Here is a 12,749-nt window from a genome sequence, read left to right on the forward strand (position 1 = left end):
GAACACCGGCCCGCGGCCCAGGGGGCGAGGCGTGCTCCGGGTCTATTCCGGGAGAGGCGTGGAGGGGCGGGCGGGGGTGCCGGGCTAGCATCCTGTCTGGGGGAGGGGACGCGCGGAGGGCGCTCCCGCGGGGCGGACTGGAGAGCGCGCTGCGCCCGCCGCCACCGGCCCCGCCGGAGCCACCGCAACCTCCGCCGCGCGCCCCAGGGATAGGCCGGCGCCATGGACCGAGGCCGGGGTAAGAGGAGCGGCAGCGGCCGCACTTGTTGCTGCGTGGGGCGGGGAAGGGAGAACCGCGCGATCTAGAGGCCAGAGAGAAGGAGGGAGGGAGGGGCGGCGGGGCGGCGGGGCGGGGGAGTGGAAGGCCCGGCGCTGTGTGTGCAGGTGCCTCCTGCAGCCCTGGCAGTCGGGTGTCTGTTAGTCCTGGGGCGGAGTGGCCTTCTGTGTGTGAAGCCGAAGTTTCGTACACTCGGACTCCTAACCTCATCAAAGAGTCCCCCAGACCTCTGCGTCAGGCGAGCTTTCCCGCCCCGGTCCCCTCAGGAAGGGTACAGTAAGGATGACAGGTTACAACCCAGAAACACCCCGGATGTGAGGACCCCACTGTGCGCCTGGGAGAAGCCCAAAGCCTGCAGCTGCCTAGGGCACTGGGAGGAGCAAGACCAGGCACGCCAGAGGCCTGAGCGCTGGCTCTGTCCCTGACAGGCTCTGTGACCTTAGCCCAGTCCCTTCTGCTCTCTGGGCTAGGAACAAGGTTGGACGAGATCGTTGGGGAGACCCTTTCCTCTCTGAACTCTCAGGAGATGAGTGTATTTGGTAGACATTTCACAGAAGTGGTGGGGCTTGCAGAAATTGGAACTGACCTAAGAAAAGAGAGCAGCGTTCCTAGGGGCTGTGCTTAAGAAAAGGCCTGGCCATCTCAAAGAGCATGGGTCTGTAAAGAAGTGGCCTGCTGGGACATGGGGACTGTGGCTAAGGCTGGGACACCAGGGTCCTAACCCCCGTGCCCCCCGGATCCAAAGAGATTACAGGTGTGAATACACTTGGTAAATTAGTGAGTGTGGTGCCAACAAAAGAAGCATTATTATTCTTGTTATTGCTGTTGTTATTATTATTATTATTAATGGAAAATTCTTTCCCATCCCTACAATAATCTTACACCCTTCCTCCATCTGCCTGTTTGCTGTGCTGAGACCACCTGGCGGGGGGGGGGGGGGACAGAATGGCCAAGGATGTGGAAGCAATTAGGAGGGCACTGGGGGCCGGAATGGGTGCGGGAGCAGCTGGGCAACAGGGTCACCTCCCTTGCACTCCCATTACAGATAAAGCCGGAGTTCGGAGGGCTTTAGGGGGACCCCCAGCTCCCAGTTCAAGATTTATAAAGCAGTTCTTACCATTAACTGACTCCTAGACAGGACTGCAAAGAGTACACGCTCACCAGGGAGGAAAAGACACGGGGGAGACAGAAAAGAGGCACCTCTAATGTCCCTCAGTCCTCTGTCCCCACCTCCCACATCACACATCTAAAGCAGAGCACCAGCCCCCACCCCATTACTTCCCACAAGCTGTCAAATTCCACCCTGTCTGGTCCCCAGTACAAAAATCCACAACTAGCCTACCCAGAATTATGTCCTCCTCAGACACACCAAGTGTAACAGCAATTTACTTAGTTTTACATATTTAATAACAGATGCTTCACTTCGGAAGGCTGCCTCCGGAGTGCTCTTTCTAGGAAGCTGGACTTCCCAGGAATCTGTCAGGACTCAGAGTGTTCTAGGGCTTTGACCCTCTCCCCTGCTGCAGGCTTTCCAAAGCCACTTCCCTCCACCTTCACAGCTCTCGCTCTCACAGTGTGCCGTAACTAAGAGTTAGTTACCTAGCTCCCTGTTGGTGTCTGCCTCCCCTGCCCCCCTGTAAGCTTCCGGAAGGTGGGAGCGGATCACAGGCTGCCTGGTGCACAGTAGGAGCTCACTAACAGCCGTCTGGTTAGTTAATTAGTAATATAAAACATACTTTATAGTGTCCCTCAGGTTAATTGTAATGCTGATTTTTAAAGAAGAAAAAAAAAATGTTGCTCTATCCCCACATCAGAACAGTTCTTTGTGACCTGCAAAGGCTTTCTCAAAATGCAAGCCAAGTAGACGGGCACACGGGACCAGGTTATCTGTCTAGATCCTTAGTTGTAGCTGTCTGCTATGATAAATTACTGCAGACACTTTATGAATTAAAGCAAACATGACTAAGTATTAATTAGAATACGGAAATCTATGTGTTTTAAGATAAAACATGAGGCTTGGAAAATCATTCCAGCAGACCTTTCTTGTCATGCCCCCGTCCCCAGGTGGGTGTGTGCACCCTCTTCTGTTGTGGTGGAAGGTTTCAGAAATGCAGGTTGTGTTTCCACCCCATACCTACCACGTGGGGAGTGGGACTGTCATGCCCAGAATACTGTGGAGGAAACCACACTTCAGTATTCAAAACAATAACAACTGAAATCATCAGACTCTTTACCCTGCATGAGGCACCAAGCTCAGCTTTTTACATGGCTTCTCTTGGAACAAATGATGGGGCGGGAACCATGATCCGGTACTATCATTAATCCTCACGTCACAGGAAAGCAGGCGTGGCAAGTATGTTAGACAGCCAGGGCTGCCTAACGAAAGACCATAGTCTGGATGGCTTAAACAGCAAAATATTATTTTCTCACAGTTCAGGAGGCTAGAAGTCAAGATCAAGGTGAGACCTTTTTCCTGAGCTTGTAGACAGCCTCCTTCTCACTCTTGTCTCTTCTCTGCAAAAAACAGAGAGAGAAAGAGCTCCAGTGTCTTCCTCTTCTTAAAAGAACACCAGAGGATTAGGGCCCACCCTTAAGACCTCATTTAACCTTAAATACCTCCCTAAAGGTGCTATCTCCAAATGCAGTCACATTGGGGGTTAGGGCTTCAACATACGAATTGGGGTGGGGGTGGCAATTCAGTCCATAACAGCAGGTCACTGACATTAACTAGCATAGTCACGCACCATTACAGAAACAGAGCTGGGTAAGAAATAGTCCTGATCTTAAGCTTGCTTCTGACTGCCTCCATGGTGGCAGCTAACCTGCCCAAGCCCTACAGCAGAGCTTGGGCACCAGCTATTCCTGCTCTGAGCAACCCCCCTACCCCGTGCCTCTATTGCACCTCGACTGCGATGTTCAGATCTTCAGTAGCAATTAGAGCATCAAAGTCAACTGACTGGAGAATGGAAACAAACTGGGGAAGTAGGATTTTTCTTCTAATAGTATATGTGTCTTCACATAAATAAAGCAGGATTCATATGATATAGTAACAGACTTCGAAATCACTTATAATGAAATTTGTTCCAGCAGGATATCCTGATTCGTGAATATCATACAGAGAAAATCAGCCATTGGTGAAAGTAACACCTTCACTATAGACTAATAATACATCATGTTCTACAGGACAAGTAATTAACATATCCTCACAGGATGATAATATATGGATACTGATAATACCTGTTTCTTGGGGTTCTTGTAAATATTAAGTGCATCAAAAGTACTTCACATAATGCCTAGCACATGGGACCCACTCACTAAATGCTGGCTATTGTAGCAATTACAATCTTTTAAAATCAGCTTTAACATAATAAAATTGCTTTATAGAACCTGCTTGGTCCCTCCACATGCTGGCCTGACTTGAATGACATTTTTTGGGTCCCTGCTTTAAACAATGAGTTGGTCAGCTGTTGTACAACTCAGAGACAGGGCGCATGTCATAGTCTTCTCTGCATCCTGGAGCTCCTTTATGGGGCTTGTCTCTTGGAAATGCAAGTTCCATAACTGGACCACTATTCGATTGACATTTCTGAGCATCCATTTTCTCTTATTTATTCTGTGTATTCATGCCTACTGACTGTGGTTGTGTCTTCAGAAGTTTGCGTTCGTAAACTTTCCAGTATTCTCAAGCCATCTTCTCTTTAAAGTCTTTGGTCTAAATTTTCTTTGATTTTCTTAATATGCCTTCTTAATGTCCAAGGTTATGTCTGATCTACCTGGCTTATTATGAAGTCGTTGATTGCCCCAAGATTCCTTCCTTTCCACTTCACAACTAATTCTTTTTCAACTAATCAAATTCAACCCCAGATGGGAGTTTCTTTTGCTGCAGTCTATATTTGGGAGATCATATTGTCTACTGGGCAACTCAAGAAATAATCTGAATCTCTGCTTTTCATTAAATGAAATTTTATTGTTCAAGAGATGATAGAAGAGCCCATTGTGTGTCTTGTCCTCTGTTAGACCAGCTTTGAGATGATGATGATGATGATGATTGTAAAAGCCACATCTTCCCTATCCATAGCTTGCATTGACCAAGCAGCTATAGTTACCTCTATGATGAGCCTGTCCCCGTGGCTGTGAATTCCTATACCTCTTCCCTGACATCCAAGTTCATTCTCTCCACCACTTCTATCAGTTACTGTCTTTCTGAAAGGAATACTCATCCGTTCTCATCCTTTCCATGCAAATATGTTCCATGAGATTACCTTCAACAGCCTGGGGACTCAGTAGAACTGAGTGGTTCAGAGAATGGACAAACTGGGGTTTGAGTTTGACTGCAACATTCTAGTTGTATGATCTTGTATGAACTGGGTAAATTACTCAATTTCTCTTAACTCTAGTTTCATTTCATTTGGAGTGTCACAGGAAAAGCTAGCACTTAGGAAATATTCAATAAATGATAGACGTTATATTGATCACATATAATTACTTGGATCTTAGCCACATTCTGCAGTGGGTGTATGTAGTCATATGGGGCCATGGTATATAACCCCACTCTCGTCCTTGCAGAGGCTTCTGCTGGTCACTGGGCACCACTTCCATTTCCTTGTCCCACTCAGCCTCCTTAGTGCTTGGGTTCTCCATTTTAGTAGGGGGGGGTTCTGTCTCTCCCTCAAATATCAGTTTCAGGCCCCACTTCTCACGTGGGTGAGCACCCTGCCAATTAAATTCCTCCCTTCCCACCCTCTGCCAAAAGCATTATCATTATTCCATTCTGATCTATGGTTTGGAAAAACAATCCTGTTTTTGGATATCATCAGTTTCTCATACCCTTCTTACCCCTTAAAAATATTACAGCTAAAAAAAAAAATTAACACACACACACACCCCCATACACACATACCCCGCCACCCTAAGCATTTTCCTCCTTCCTTTCCTGGCCAGATTTCTCAAATAAATGGTCAGCGCTCACAGCTTCCTGTTCCTTCCCACACACTCTTTCACTGCCTGCTGCCTCACTTCCAATCACACCTTCTGCTGAAAGCCCACTCCTAAGGGTTACAAATGGTTTCCGTTTTGTCCCATCTTGACCTATTTGAAGTCCCATCTCCTGGACTTCTCTGTAGCTCTGTTGACCCTCTACTTTTTCTCTAAATGTATTCTCCAACTTTGCAGAAATGCGAAAAGCATGGATTTTGAAGCCAAATAAGTCTAGGTTAAACAACAACGACTTCATCCCTCCAGGAAGCCCTTTCTGCCCTCCCATGCCCCAAGCCCACTCTTTTACTTGCTTATACCCTCTGTTTCTCCTGCCCTAAGGCACGTAACCCAACTAAGTCTTGTTCCTCAGTCTGTAAAGCAGTAAGAATGACACCCAGCAGTGAGAGGCTGACATTTGGTAATCTTTGCCCAGCACCCTGTGCCTGGCCCATAGTGAGTGCTCACTAATATGTCCCATATTTCCCTCTGACTCACTTGTTTGTTCTTCTTTGACTGCTCTTGCCCCTCTCTCTCTCCCCTTATCTCCCCCCCACCTCAGCCCACTCTCTACACACATTCCTGTTGAGAACCAAGCCCCTCTCGGAGGGGCACTCTCAATGTCCATCTTCAGCTATGAGTTGCTCCTGCATCACCTCCTGCCTGTGGTACATTTCCATTCGGAGGTCAACCCAACCTCCAAGTGACCCAATTTTGAACTCATTTTATTCACCACCAAATCAGATGACCCTTCCTGTTTCTCTTTTTCTGTTAACAACACAACCACGTGAGGAGCTACTGAAGGAAATGGGGTTGTTTGTGAACGAGACTAAATTTGAAGGGGGGACGTGGGATCAGTCCTGTAGAAGAGGTAATAGACTCTCCACAAAGCTAGACAAGAGGTTAAACAGAGAATTATTTGGGCTCCATCTAGGAGAAGCATACAAATGAGAAGAGGTATTCAATAATAGAATTGGAGTTGCCCAGAGACATCATGAAGCAGAGGTTGAGTGGCCACAAGTCAGAGAAGACACAGAATGCTTCCTGTGGAAACCACAATAATATAAAGGTGAAGGACAACTGTCACTTAATGTTCATGATGTTTCCATAGACATGACCCTTTTGCAAATTACAGAGAACAGGACTTCTAGGAATGTATTCTTCAACCTAATGCATTGATCTTTTATCTAAATACACATTGTATCATAGACTCGAATGGACCTATGAATGATCTCTGCTCGTGGATAGAATTTGGGAAGAGGGCATGATGCAATTAAAGACAGTTATTTAAAACTATAGATCTGATCGTGCTTCAACCCCTCAAAAGTTTCCCACTCTTCTTAAGAAATAGACTGTAATCCTGGTGGTGGCCCTCAAGGTCCTGCCGTGTCTGTCAGAAACTTTCTTTGGGCCCCTGTCCATCTCTTACTCTGTGCTCTCCTCACACTGGCCTTTGTACCTTCACCTGGTTAACTCCTACTCATCCTTAGCAATCTGCTCAAACATTACTTCCTCAAGGCAATCTTTCCCAGTCTCCCAAGCTGCATCTCCCTTTTAAGGTGCTTGTAGCACATTCTATCTCTCATTGATTGCCATTTTCACAATTATAATTAATTGTGGGATTGAATTAGCTGTAAATGTGAGCTCTGTGAGGGCAGGACCCTTCTCACCTGTCCACAGCTCTTTCCCCAGCACCCAGTTTAATGCTTGGCACACAGTAGGTGCTCAAAAAATGTCTGTTGAGGTGAGGAATAAATGAAAGAAAAATTCACAGAATGGAAATGGAATAGGGCCACTTTCAGCTCCAGGATTCTCCATTTCAATGACTCATTTTAGGGACAAAAACGTAGACTTCATGATTATTCATCATTTCCTTTGCCTTCATCTATTATACAATAAGACTCCCAATCCTAAGGACTTCCATTGGAAAATGTGTCTTGGATGGCTTCTTCTCCTATATCCTGTCATCTCCTATAGGAGCTTCCTCTTTATACCCTCACCTTCTCCAGCCTGCCTTAAGAACCACTCCTAATTTGTCTATAGCAGTGGTTCTCAAATCCAGCTGGGCTCAGAATCATCTCCTATGGAGCCTGCTGAAAGTATATCCCACAATGGATCTGATCAGTGGGTCTGGAGGGAGGTTTGTGAATGTGTATTTTTTGCAAAGCTCCCAAGTGAGTGTGATGTACTCACTGTTCTAATGCACTGTTGTTGTCATGACCCTTGACCCGGCTCAAACACCTTCTGGGATTCCCTGTTGCTCACTGCAGCACTGTCTTAGAAGGAGCCTGGTTAATAGAAGAATATTCAAACCGAGAATCGACCACTAAAATCCTTTCTGTGGAGACCCTTCCACCCTGCACTTCTCGTCTGTGGCTTCTCTCAACTCTAGCAAAAGCCATGTGAAGTGGACAGCTGAGCCATTCTTCCCATTGGACAGGATGTAAAAAATTAAATTAAAAAAAAATGACTCCGATATGCCCCCTCACTGAAGGGGACCACACAGTATCACCTCCCTGGGACTCCCCTTGCCACCATCCCCTCTTTGACCTCCCCTCTGACTTCAGGTTACCTTTGTCTGCTTTTAGAAGATTTCACTGCAGTAACTTCAATGCTTCATCTATGTGCATGGGAGTCCTGTGGTCTGAAGCTGTCTTTTCATCTCATTTCCAGTGTCTGACACATAGTATATGTTTAATAAGAACAGCCAATGAGTGTTCACCGTGACTTGGACAGTTTACATGTGTACATGGAGCCATTTAATCCTCTCAACATGCATGAAGTTGAAGTAGTTTAGCCTTTGTGTTCAAAAAATATGCCATTAATTTTATTGGGGGAGAAATCCCATCTAAAAATGTTGCCTACAGCTATAAGTTCAGAGTGTGTGTACAGTGTGTAGCTTCTATTTTCTAAAATCACAGGTGGCGTGTATGTGGATTATAAATATATAAACACAATTTGTATTAAAAATTTTGTAGTTTTTGGCAAAATGTGGTTCTGTGGTAGGCTAATGAATACAGCCCCTGTGGAGGAATGTTTGTGGCTCATGTCAGTGTGTGAATGTATAGCCTGTTTGATGTTTTTGATGTTAATATATTTGTGATATTTATCTTTCTTCAGCACTGCAATCTCACCCCGCCAAAGGAATTCAAGTGGGAATGTTCATCATGACTTTGTCCCCTGTTGCATTTTAAAGTTATTTCCTTTTATTTATTTTCATTACATACCTACAAATCTGTTATGTGTGTGTGTGTGTGTGTGTGTGTGTGTGTGTGTATAGTTATAAATTTAGTTATATATATTTAAATTTCCACATTTTACAGATGGAGAGACTGAGGGTTAGAAAGGTTTATTTACCTGCCCTGCCAATCTCCAAACCTAAGTCCTTTACCGTTGCTTCTCCATGAATGCTGGAGAGTCGTTCTCAGGTCACTTCTATGAAGGACTTGTTAGATAAGCCACAAGAACTAACTGACCGGGTGAAGATTTCCAGGTGGTGGGACAGGGAGTCTGCCAAGAATCAGGGGAGAGAAAGGGGATGGGAACAATAGGGCCAGGCAGCTGCCAGTGAGATCTGATTTCTTACCCTTCACGCTCCTGCTGTGGCCCTAGGAGTTCTGGTGTTTAGAATTCAAGAAGCGGGTTTGTCCTCCATGTAAAATTCCATTTGGGAATCCCAGCCCCACCCCAGGTCAGAGTGGAGGTACAGAGCCAGCCAGGCAAGATTCTTCTTCCTGACACAGTTGTCAGGCTGCAGTGGGGGCAGAATGTGGCAGCACATTGCAGTCATTCCAGCTCCGGGGGATTGACTGACAGTAGGAGACAAGCTCGGCTTTTTATAGCGCTCCAAGAGCCTAGGAGAAAGCTGATCAGCTGAGAGCGAGAAGTGGGGCACATGTCTTTTCCAGGCAGCATTCCCTCACCTGTGTGGTGCCAGGGTAAGGGTCACAGCTAAGGGAGCAATGCAGCTGCGGTGAATCCACACTCACTGCTCGGGAGACAGGATCGCAGCCAAACCTAGCTCCTTGAATTCCCTCCTTGGGCTTCGGTTTCTTCACCTGTCAGGTCAAAGCATTGTAGTGCAGGGGTCTGCACACCTCAACCCGTGGACAAAATCTTGCCTGCCACCTCTTTTCGTAAATAAAGTTTTACTGGTACACAGCCACATCCATTCACTATGCATTGTCCACTGCTGCTTCCTGGCTACAAAGGCAGAATTGAAGAGTTGCAACAGAGGTCATATATGGCCTGCAAAGTCTAAAGCATGCACTCTCTAATCCTGTAAAGACAAAGTTGCCAACCCCTGGATTAGAATGCAGAGAGCTGGGTGTGTCTGCCTGGAGCACCATGATTCTGAGGGTACGTCCAGGCTGAGGAATGAATGTATTCAAGAGCAGTGTTAGAAGAACGCCATTTACAGTGGTTTTCAAATTATATTTAGCCCCAGAACCCTTTTGCAAACAAAACCTTAAGCAATTAGAGCTGCCTTGGATGAAGTATAACCGAGAACCCTGCCACAGCCCACGCCACCCCTTCCACTCCCCAGGCAGCCCCTAAGGAAGCTACACGGGTCCCACAGCTTCATCAGGACGGCCTCTGAAAACCACCTATCCAACCCTACGCCCCTCACTTTACAGCCGGGGAAACTGAGGCTCAATGGGCGGCACGGTGCCTAAGGTCACAGGGCCAGCTCCCAGTTGGCTTTCCACGGAACCGCTAATGTGTTCCCAATGGTCACAAGATATCAGCAGAGCACAGACATATCTCTGCTGGGGAGAAAAACCTGTCCAGTGGCTTTGGGGGCCTCCGAGCTGCCAACGGTGCCAGGTGGCCACGACATGCCCTCTCTGACCCAGCAGCCCACAGGGATTCGGGGCTGGGACTTGGCCAGGACGCATTGCTGATACCTGCCCGCGCTTCACAGTGGTTTGGTCAAGGTTCGGGAGCCTTTGATCTGAGACCAACAGAGCCAAAAGAAGAAAATAAAAATTGAATTGGACCATATTTTTAATATTTCATTGATACCAAGATATATTTTTTTTAAATCAGAAAACATCTGGAGCTCTCCCTCTCAGAAGCATACCTGTGCCTTTCCCTTCCCTCTCTCCTCCTCCCCACCCCCCAGGGACGTTACCTTTGCCTTTCCCTCTCCTAAGTTCCTGAGCCTACATGGCCTAGCTGATTTAATTCTACTAACTCTATAACTTTCTAAATAAACTTTCTTTTATAATTTGAAAAAAAATAAGAATGTATCTTATAACAGATATATTAATGTTTCTTTTTCTGCTTTTTTCCCCAAAATCTATTTTTTAATAGATAAAACATCTTAAAACCAGTGGCATCTTAGAATGGAGAAATTATGATAATTTATACTAAAGCTTTCTTTTGAAGATGGAATCAGATTTATTCATTTGTAGAATAAATATTTATTCTTCCTGCCCATTCTTGTTGAAGGGTTTGCTAAGAGCAGATCCAGCTGATATGAAACCAAGAGGGATTTTTTTTTAGCTCCACTTGAACCAAGAAGAAAACTGATCTAGAAAACTGCTGGGAAGTCAGAGACAGGTCGCGTTTCCTCACCTCTAGCCAGCAGCCAGGTGCAGCTCTGAGTGGTTACAAAAGAGAAACTCAGGGTCCCTGTACCCCAAAATTTCCTAGTGAGGCAGAGAAAGTAAGACTTGGTCACCAATGCCTGTGACATGAGGCCATACCTGGTCATTGTCCTTCAAAGAAAATATATAAAAGACCAGAGGGCTTGAGGGACACTTTCTAACCAGGCACCTCAGGAGCACTGGGGAGATGGCATTCCCGGTGGAGAAAGCGGCAGGGGAAGAATGGCACAGAAACCTGCTGAGGGTGCAGATCGGGTCAGCGTCCCTGCAGCCCAGAGCAGCAGGGAGAGGTTCAGTGGAACCTCTGAAATCCTTCCCAAGACAGGGGCTCATCCTCCAGGTCCTTAACTGGGCAGGCCTAGTCCCTGAGCAGCTGGGTTGCTCGATTGGTAACTAATAATAGAGACAGCATGAGGGCTGAGTGTATTGCCTACGGTGTCCAGTTGCCTGGGTTTGAATCACAGACAGCTCCACTCCTTCCACTTAATCCCCAGAGTTTGAGTTTCTTCAACTGAAAATGGAGATAACAATCTCCTGCCTGCCTGTGGGGGATAATTGGACTCATGCAAGGAAAGCACTCAGCACTAGGAAGCATTCAATTAAAAAAAAAAAAAAAGCTGATGCTTAAAATACAGGTTAGTAAATGACCACCTTTCTTAGATGGAACCCAGGTTCTCTCTGTAACACTCTCCCCGCCCCCCCGCTTCTCTCTTCTTGCCCTGCCACCCAAAGGATGGAACTACAAAGGAACTGGGGATAAGCCACAGTGAGTGCTTGGGCATGTGGCGCTCTTTCATCTTCTGCATCACAAAGGAAACTGGTGTCTTGCCCTGGGGAGTTCCTGATGAGGTGTGAGCAGGAGGGGGTTGTGCTAAGTGTTGCCACTTGGGGAATTTATTAAAGCCAGCAGTGAGCTCCCATCTGAGGAGAAAGGGAGAACTGGGAAGAGGTAACTAGTTAGGAGCTACAGCAAATCCTGCAGGTGAGCAGCAGACTATGTAAGATTAACATGTTTCAGTTGAGGACAAGGAGAGATACAACACTTCACACTGTCCGTTTTCTATAGCATTGATTGTGTAGAATTGTCGGTCTAATGGAAGAGCAGAGGAGACATTTGTCTGGGGCTCTTTGATACTGAAGACATTCAGCATCTTCAACCATGATTTTCTTGGTTCCCACACCTAGTCCTGGAGGCAGAAACTGCCCCAGGGTCTTCCAAAGTCTGCCCCAGGGTGGCTGGGCTCCCTAGGAACTGGATTCCTGGCACCTGATCCAGAACCAAATCCCAGGTTAGCACTGGGAGGTTTTTGCACATGAAGGGAAAGAAGGGAGGGAGGGAAAGACTTCCTACCTGGCCAGCAGTCAAGGTGGCCATTCTGAGCCTGACCTTTAGCCTCCCACGTGGAACAGTTAGGCTGACCCCCAGGTGATGCCCCTGTGACTGCCAACAACATCAGTAGTAATAACCAAACTTTACAGACGACTCCTGTGTGCTTGGTACAGTGCCTAGCTCTGCATACATGCTGTCCCTTTCTGCTCACCACAGCCTTCTGCCGTGCGTGCTCTTATCACAGTTCTCACTTTCACAGATGAGAACACTGAGGTGATGTCACCTGCCTGGGGCCACTGCGCTAGGGAGGGCAAATCCCAGGTTTGACTCTGGCTGTTTTTCGCCCCAGTCACCCAGTGTCACAACTACCCACTGTACTGATTAAATTCTTGGAAGGGACATCTGCTTCTTAGTTCAGATTTCTGCCCTCCAGTGCCCCCAGTGGCCCAGTGCTCCACCCTCCCTCTCTCCATCCACGTGAGTCCTGCTGCTCTAGGAGACAGTTGTCATAGGATTTACAACCCTCTCCCTAGTCTGTGGTCCTTCCTCTGAATTC

At 46.9% G+C, this 12,749-nt stretch overlaps 1 protein-coding gene across 1 annotated transcript in view; it reads left to right on the forward strand.

Moving 5' to 3' along the window:
• The first annotated feature begins 112 nt into the window (after nucleotides 1-112).
• The window catches only part of AFAP1L1 (actin filament associated protein 1 like 1), a 59,192-nt gene continuing 46,555 nt past the window's right edge, over nucleotides 113-12,749 (forward strand). Inside the window, exon 1 of the mRNA XM_090288370.1 lies at nucleotides 113-238. Coding sequence (XP_090144496.1) covers nucleotides 223-238 — 16 coding nt within the window. The 5' untranslated portion in view covers nucleotides 113-222. The remainder of the gene's footprint in view (nucleotides 239-12,749) is intronic.

The sequence above is a fragment of the Furipterus horrens genome, unplaced genomic scaffold (genome assembly GCF_987537825.1).
Source record: "Furipterus horrens unplaced genomic scaffold, mFurHor1.1.pri manual_scaffold_10, whole genome shotgun sequence".
Taxonomy (NCBI): Eukaryota; Metazoa; Chordata; class Mammalia; order Chiroptera; family Furipteridae; genus Furipterus; species Furipterus horrens.